The sequence below is a fragment of the Arachis hypogaea genome, chromosome 13 (assembly GCF_003086295.3).
Source record: "Arachis hypogaea cultivar Tifrunner chromosome 13, arahy.Tifrunner.gnm2.J5K5, whole genome shotgun sequence".
In the NCBI taxonomy this organism is placed as follows: domain Eukaryota; kingdom Viridiplantae; phylum Streptophyta; class Magnoliopsida; order Fabales; family Fabaceae; genus Arachis; species Arachis hypogaea.
Genome location: NC_092048.1, coordinates 74,956,960 through 74,966,108, shown reverse-complemented (window position 1 = coordinate 74,966,108; position 9,149 = coordinate 74,956,960). Strand labels below are relative to the sequence as shown.

The 9,149-nt window shown below is 34.8% G+C and overlaps 1 protein-coding gene across 1 annotated transcript; it reads right to left on the bottom strand.

The window, feature by feature from the left end:
• Nucleotides 1-5,101: 5,101 nt before the first annotated feature.
• Nucleotides 5,102-8,422, bottom strand: LOC112735054 (probable glutamate carboxypeptidase AMP1; the record flags this gene model as incomplete). Its single annotated transcript, XM_072210773.1, has 9 exons — nt 5,102-5,173; nt 5,443-5,562; nt 6,176-6,192; nt 6,493-6,576; nt 6,812-6,899; nt 7,027-7,095; nt 7,195-7,347; nt 7,539-7,781; nt 8,051-8,422. Coding segments are annotated over 9 exons (1,218 nt in total), but the record flags the coding sequence as incomplete, so codon positions are not given.
• Between the last annotated feature and the right edge of the window lie 727 nt (nt 8,423-9,149).

Sequence of the window (9,149 nt, the reverse complement as noted above, 5' to 3'; positions counted from 1 at the left end):
ATTATGTAACCAATGATATATATATATATATTATATATAATATATATATATATATATATATATATATATAGTGAGACACATTAAAATAAGACACAATAAGTTCTTCACAGTGAAATGATGCTCTCAGCAAGAAAGGACAAAGCCTCCGGTTCCACAGGATGGACGGAATTGCTGATGGACCGGACAGGTTATTCGCAATGTCAGCTGAAATCATGCTTTTCGTGATGTATCCAATTTGAAACTGCCAAGAGAGGATCCAAAGAAATAAGGAATCATCAACGATCAACATGGAGGCTAAATTTTACCGGACACCTGGCGTCCAGCAGAAGGACAGTCTCGTGGGAAATTTAGCCCTCGTTCACAAGCACGACATGAAAACCCTGCACATAAGGCCGTCGTGTGAAGCAGCCAGCAGATGGTCACAACATTAGAACTGGAATATCGCGGAAGCTATTCCCAAGAACCGCGAAGCTTGTAAACAACCTAATGGTTTTAGAGCGAGTAAGTTGTAATCGCTAACAAACTCCAGGAATACAAAACAAATAAGCAGCACCTTATCTATAAAAAAATGAAAAAATGGCCGTAACATTTAAAACTCCGTACAGCATGTAACAACAACCCAGAAAGCATAGTTTATTATGAAAACGATAGCTAGTGCTCATTGATAGTGATCACATTATGACAACAAAATGCACTACCCAAAGTAAAAGTCACTTGAAAATATAACATGCCGCTAGCGACAACAACATTGGCTAACGTTTCACAACACGATACAAGACAGTAACAAAGACCCAGTTTCAGTAACCATTGGCTAATGCATAATTTATTAACCTAATGGAAAGATAACGTCATATATAACATAACATAAAAGACCACATCACAATTTTCACACACAGACAGATAACTCCATAATATCCTTGATGAAAACAACTCCTACCCATCTAATGCGGCCAACAAATCTAACGACTCCGTCACCCAGAACAACAACCCGAAGTTGAGCCTCCGACATAGCGGCGTCAAAAGATGGATAAAGGACATCAAACCCATGGATGAAATGGTTAATGCCAAGGAGGTCGAGTCTGATCATGGCTCAAGGAGTATCTGTTAGATTAGGATCACCAATAAAAAGAAGCCGACCCCACTCCATTCCACCATACGCACCAATCTTGATGGTTACTAGATGCACCCCGAACCTAGAGGACGAGCGCTCATAGCTAACGAAATCAACACCATCATTGCGACCAAATTCAATTTCATTCCATGTAGATTCAAAAGTCGAGTACTTAACCACAGAAACAGGTTTATTCTGAAACCTCCCTTCACTATTGACCCAAAAGACAGAGAGCTTGGAAACCGCATACTTATTGCCTAACCTGTCAACCATAGCCGATGTTCGAACACATCGACTCCACTGACCCCCGGCCGAATAAAAAACCTGCATGTCATATCCAGCAGATGCAAGGTGACTTTTGGTGAGGCTTACAATCCAATAATCAGCGCAACCATATACGTCAACAAAAGCATACGCAGACCAGTCATCGCAGTGGTTAAAGTGGTAGCAATTATGGATCCAGGATAATAGACCTCCAAGAACTCAATGGATTCCAAATAACCAATGAACTGGAACGCCCATCGTTAGAATACCTAGCACAAGCTTACCCATGGATGACCCAACCAAGGAAAACCACTTCCAGTCGAGAGGAGCAGTCACTGAAACCTCTACACGAGTTTCAAAGAGGTAAACTGACAGCCGGCCACAATCAACCTCCTTCAAGGGATTATCCAAATGAAGGACCACCCCATTTCCTCCCTTGGATGTCACATGCATGACCATGTTATCTGCCCGATTTAATCTATTGAATCAATTGCGTGACATGCATCTGTCCCTTCCTATTGTTTTTCCATCAGGTAGAAGAAAGATTTTTAGAATCAGATCCGTTGGCAGCACCGGGATGATGCAAGTGGTGGCTCTCGACAGCGGCCACCGTCGAAGCCAGCATCTACTGGTGCGGTCGATGATCGACATCCTCCAAATGAGTGCTGATATTCCATGGTTACCGTTGATCAAGAATACAACACAATTATATATGAGAAAGAAAAAAAGACCACTATTTGCTAAACGGGAAAGTGAGATGGAGACGTGGTCTGAAGTGACCAGACCATGAGTTTGCGTCTTCTTAAATAGAGACCACGTTGAGCAACGAAATATTCATCGCTTTATTATTCATGATCTTATTATATTTTTATATTCTATGACATGTGATAACGATGTACTGCTAATACATCTATTCGTGTATATATACCTACATCTATACATCTATACTATACATGAATACATTTACATGGATACATTTAAATTTTTATATTTATACAACTAATACATCTATACATTTATGCATATATACATACGTCTATACATATATACGAACATCTATGCCATACCATATTTACTATTTAATACATCTATACATCTATACATATATACATACGTGCGTACATATATGCATACATCTATGCCATACCACATTTACTATTTAAGATATCCTACCTATACTTTATATACTTGACTAATAGAGTTGACTTATACTATTATTACGAATACTATTATCATTATTAGTAATACTATATTGATAGATATAACCGTGACTATATTTTGCTTAATATTAATATTATTTAATACTATTAATATTATTATTATTTATTTATATTAATACCAGTTATTAATTATTAATATTATTACCTAATACATCTATACATTTAATTTCATATTTAAAGTCTAATATAATAGATATATAATAGATAATAGATATAGATATAGTAGTACTATATTGATAGATATAACCATGACTGTATTAATATTAAAATATTATTTGATATTACTATTAATATTAAATAATAATAATACTTTTAATGTTAATACTATTTTTTTATATTAATACCAGTTATTAATTATTAATACTATTACCTAATACATCCATACATTTATTTTGATATTTAATTTAATGTATAATATAATAGAGAGATAATACATATAGATATAGATATAGAGAATTAAGATTAGATAATTAATATTAGATAATTAGGTAATTAATAGTTAAAAAACCATCTTTATTAATAATTAACAATTTTAGGAATATTTTAATTTTTTACTATTTAATATCTAGTAGACATAACACCTCCGCGTCTGGCAACAACTCAACTAGTCCAACAATCTTCCTAATTAATGTGAGTAGCCAAGAATGATTTCTAGTAACATTCACAACTAGAAAATGGATTAATACAGACAAATTTACAGACAAATTTAGTCTTTATTACAGACAGATTTTTGGTTACCGACAAAATTACCGACGGATTTTGTCTCTCTGTAAAAGTCCCGTCAGAAATTATTTACCGACGGATTTTTTTTCCGTCGGAAAATTACAGACGGATTTTTACAAGTTACCAACGGATTTTCCTCTGTAAATTTTCTATCCATTTCCCAAAGGCGACGAACTTTCCGACGGATTTTTCGTCTGTAACTACAGACGGATTTTTCGACGGATTATTCGTTTGTAATTACAGACAGATTTTCTGACGAATTTTCCGTCTGTAATTTTAACTTTAGAAAATCATCTTACACTCTAATTACAGACAGAAAATCCGTCTGTAAATCCGTCAGTAAGGTAAAATAGAATTTTTTTATTTTTCTAATTACAAAATAAACTTATTTTCATACAAAATAAATATAAATTTAATAAATACAAATTTTTATTGATGGTATAAATAGAACAACACACCAGTGAGTAGAAAACGCTTTCTTTATAATAAGAAGCAATTATTTCCATGCAATAATACAATCTAAATACATTAGATGACAAATAACTACTAGTGGACTCATCAAGATTCAATATCCTAATTTATGGATAGCTTCATTCTTTCTTGAACTTCTTAGTGATGATGGCAATATACTTGCTTATTGAGATTCTTGGTCCATCAAAATTATTCGCTGCTTCCCACTTTTTGAGCAGAGGATGTCTACTTTACTATATCCGATTTACACTCAGACAACAAATAAGGCAATTATTAGAAAAAAGAACCAAAAAGGAGTTGTTACCACTGCAGTTACTTTTGATTAAATTTCAAGTATCTGCCTGCAACAATTTGGAACTCTTCCATAGATTTCTTAGGGTTAGTTCTTTTTAAAGATCATGGACGCTGTCAAATAGCAATAGCAGATTTGGAACATGTAATGCACACAATGCAATAAACCAGAACAAGTCTAAGTGTGTTTTGAATTGAAGAATGCCAAAGACAAGGAACAAACTAACCAGGAGTGGCACCAGCAGGTACACAAGGCTCATTTTGAATTGAAGAATGCCAACTTTGAATCTCAAATTTAGCAGCCTCAAGTTCATTCTGGAAAATTCACTGATCAAGTCAATAGTTATAAATGAAGCCTTGTCATTGATAACCAATCATGAATTCATCTCTTAAATTACATGAAATATAACTAAAGTCCACTTTTAACATGACAACAGATAGTAAATAAATAAAATAGTAAAAAAATAGAATAATAAATATTTAGACAATAATGTGTGCACAAGAAAGATAATGGTAGCAGAAGGGGCAAATTCCAATAATGGAAGAAAATGTACTTGGCATGTTGCAAGTGTATTCTTACAGTTCTGAAGGCTGTCAATAACAAGATTCGAAAGAATGAAAAGAAAAAGAAGGGTTAGGCACAAACTAATGTTGTTAATAGTAACTATACTTAAAGAAATTGTTAAAATAGCAATATGAAGTTTGATAAGCTCTAAAATAACTGCAGTTTATTGAGTTATTCTATGCACCACGCATCTGAAACGAACTTTTTTCTTTATATATATAGAAAAAGGGAAAAAGGGAAGAAGTCTCATTAGATATTCAAGCCAGTAGCAACTAAGTTGTTTCACTCATTATGACATGACGAGTTGCCCCCTGCTCATTCTAACTAACAGCAAGTAATTTGAAGTTTTCTGTATCTATCTATAAATGCATACTTGTGAAAAGTTTCAGCTTAGGTCTTTCTACTTCTACTAGGGTTACATAAATAATATGGAAAAGATAGACCTACCTCCAGAAGCTATTTGTTTTGAGGCAAATTCTTTATGCCATCTACCAAGATGTCTCTAGCAGCATCCATGTTGTTTGTACTCTTGAAACCAAGAAAGAAACATGGAAGTAACAGGATTGGTTAACTACACCTCAGATCAGCATGCAAAATGAGAAGGATCAATATTTACTCTATTTATGATTATGATATGTTAGCTGCAACAAATTTTCAGGCACTTCATACAGAAAACCTTGTAGCTACTAATTGCTAGTAGTAACCATAGCCTAAAAACTTCATTTACAACTTTTATAGAATGATGCTTAGCCTTTTAGAATGAAAATTCAACAAAAAATGATAAATATACCACGTACCATATATTTTAGGTGAGAGAAATGGACATATAAATTAGGGAGGTCATGCTGTAAATTCTCCTCAGCTACAGCCATCTCTATTGCTTCTTTGTATATACCACAAGCTGACTCCATATTTTCCTGCAAAAAAAATGTAACAGGTAGCGCATGTAGTCATCTTTTCTGTATCAGCTTATCATCAAAGAGTAAAATTTATCAAAACCTTCAGAAATTTCAAGTGAAAGATAGCGAAGCTTTAATCTTAGCAAGTAACCTCAAACAAGAAAAGCTTATACCTTCCTTTCTTGTCAATTTTTGTTCAGTCAACTGTCAAACAAGAACACATTCAAATAATTAGAATAAAGCAACAAAATTTGATTTAATGAGGAGAAATAAGCTACAAGACATGTCCTGAATATTAAATTAAATTACCTTATCCATTAAACTCCAAGGAAGTAGTAGTAGTAGTAACAATAAACAAACATAATAAAAGTTGTTGAAGTTGAAGTAAGATATGGCCTAAGAAAATTAAATTACCTTATCCTAAGAAAATTAAACTCCCCTGTCTCAAAATCTTCCCTGAAATTCAATATCAATTCATCAATTAAAGCTCCGACAGAGAGCTCACGCTGAGAACAGAAACTAAAGCAACTTAAAAATATTATTTTAATGGTTGAACTTGTTGCAAAAGAAACAATTGAGAGAGAAATATAAATAGAAAAATAGAAATTTTGAACAGATTAGAACTGCTTACCGCCTTAACTTTGTTCCCTCCAAGACAATATAATGAAATCAAAGAGATATAAATAGCATTTAAGAAAGTAATATTTGGTTTCAATCATGGTCTTATGATTGTACACAAGTGGCACTTGTTTATTGATTCGCATAGAAAATGTAATTGAAGGGAAGAATGGAATTGTCGGCCAGGTGAAGGGCTAGGAGTCCCCAAATTCCAGTAACTAATACAACAAAGAACAGAAGATACATCTTGAGATTACCAAATGAAATTAACAATATTTTACCAATAAGAAAATCACTCAAAATCGCCAGGAATTAGATGAGAAATCTAACCGGCAACATGTCGCTGAAAAAATGGATCTGCATACTCTGTCATCCAGTTATACGAGTCGTAAGCCATGTGATAGACAGGAAAATCTGGGGGAAGTGGTGTAGGATTATTACAATACATTTTATAGAACATGACATATTTAGGCATATTATGTTAGAAACAATTAATTTTGTATTACAAAAATTAAAGAATCTAGGGAGTGGTCTTATATATTTGGAACCTGGTTGATTTAAATTAGCCTCTGGTTATCAATGTCCAAAGAGATACAATAACAGATGGTATAACCATAGTAAATGGCTTCATAAGTTTAAAAAGAATTACCTCTTCCATAATAAACATCAATAGATGGAACCCCTGCATGTTGCACAAATGGAGCAAAATCAGAATCAACTGCACTAAGCCTTTGAATCTGCAATCCACCGAAAAACCACACTTTTTAAAACAAACCTTGGCAAAATCCACATTAATATGATACAATATATAAAATTTTTCATCAAATGCAAACAAATACTTGGCAGTAGTAACAAAAGCTTTACATTGTAGTCTTCACCAGTGACAGCCCAGTTCTCATATATTGATGCACCCTCAGAATTAGAATCCTTGACCTGAAATCAATGCAAATGCTAAGTGATGTTCAGGTATTATGATATATAAGTTTATTATGTATGCAAATGCATTTATAAATTAAAGTGATCGAAAGATACCTTCTTTGTGACCTCCACGATAAGATTATCTAGCTGAGGAGTTGAGCCAACAAAGAGGCCAGTCCCTTGAACAACACAGTCCACATTAAGGTATGCCACAGCTTTGGGACTCAGATTGATAAGGTTTTGTTCAACCCACTCAGTGGATCCTATCTACATAAAACACATTAACCTCATTCATGATTCCAAATCATATTATTACAGGAAGCAAAATTATTAAAAGCAAAGAACTTGACCATGTTTCGATTCATTCTTCGAGCTGGAAACATCCACAAACTCAAGAGGTTGCTTGCTTAAAGGGAATCATAGTTAAAATGAGTGAATAAGGAATTACTACTACCTACCATTCCGAATTCCTTAGCATCCCAACTGCAGAGAATGATAGATCTCCTCGGAGTCCAACCGGAACCTAACAGAATTGAAAATCTCTGGGCAATGTCGAGCAGGGCAGCCGTCCCACTGCTTGGATCAATAGCACCAAAAGTCCATGCATCTCTATGGTTCCCAAGCAACACATACCTATCAGGTTTCTCATAACCCTTTATCACAGCAAACACATTCTGAATAGTTGCCACTTTCTTCTCTCCCTTCAAAATACACACACCAAACTTCATCATAAGGCTTCCCTTTAAAGAACTACTAAGAGAACTTCATAAATCCAACACATGTCTAAAACTACTTTGACAATGCATAGAAATTAAGGTATGAAAAACATGTCAAATTTCCCGATTTGTAGTGAATGAAAAAAAGTCAATACTCAAAAAATGACACTTCTGAAGGAAGACTCAAAAGTGAAAAAAAGTCAAATTCCAATTACAGTTATGAAACAAAGGTACAAACAAAACAAAACACCAACCTGGTAAGAGAAATTGAGCATGGTGGGACCAGGACCAACGTGCCTGACCTTAGATCCTAGGGTACCCCTCCATTCAAGGGGCACCGGAGCACCACCCAAGGACCCCAAAACAATCTCAGCAACCTCAGCAGACAAGGGTAAAGATGGAATTTCGGAGAACCTCTTCGAAACCTCACTATCATCCAAACCCAAGGTTTCACCGCCATCAACACCAGACCAACCAGAACTCAAAGGGTCCCCCACACCCCTCATCACGTGACCTCTCTCGAACCCATCACGCCACGTATCACCGTCCCCGTAAACCAGAACTGCCACCGCGCCATTCTCTTCAGCTTTCTCAACCACCGCTCCCCTCCCTAACCCATCGCCATGGTCTTAACAGTTTTTTTTCCAAATCACAGATCAAATAACGTTAGTCAAAGAGATGAAAACCTTCATTGCCTCACGGCTTTCAGTGATCCGTTTGGAAAACTTCTTGTACTCCTGTTCTGCTTCATCCATCACTTAGTGGCATGCTTGAGTCTGCATCTAAAATTTCAAAATAAAAACAGCAATGTGATTAATAATTAGCCTAAAGATCTATCACAAACTCTCAGAAATTTGTCACAGGTTTACCATTCTTTGATAAAATATGCCAGAATATCTAACTGTTCTCTCAATTTCTACTTATACTGGTTCCGAATGTTCTAGCTAGGCACCAATGTAAGCATTCTAATTCCATATTAATCTGTTTAACTTCTAAGAATATGTGAATAACATCAAAGAGCTCACTGTTCTGGTGGAGATCAAGACGAATTAGACGTGAAAGGCCTCCAATGCTGTTTGGTATGCCATTCAACAAGTTTGTTGCTGCAGTAGTGATAAGAATGGAAAAAATTAGTGAGTTGACATGTAGGAATAGAAATAATAACTATCGATTCACTTTTCAGTTACCACTTTTATACACGAAATCTTATCAATACAGGAATGTACCATACCTTGCTGTATACTATAGGATTCTATCAGGAGTGGAAAGGAAAATGTAGAGTTATCTGTGCATTGCTTTTGTAGATAATAAACAGGAAGACCTGAAAAGAAAGCGGATTCAAGAAAATTGGTG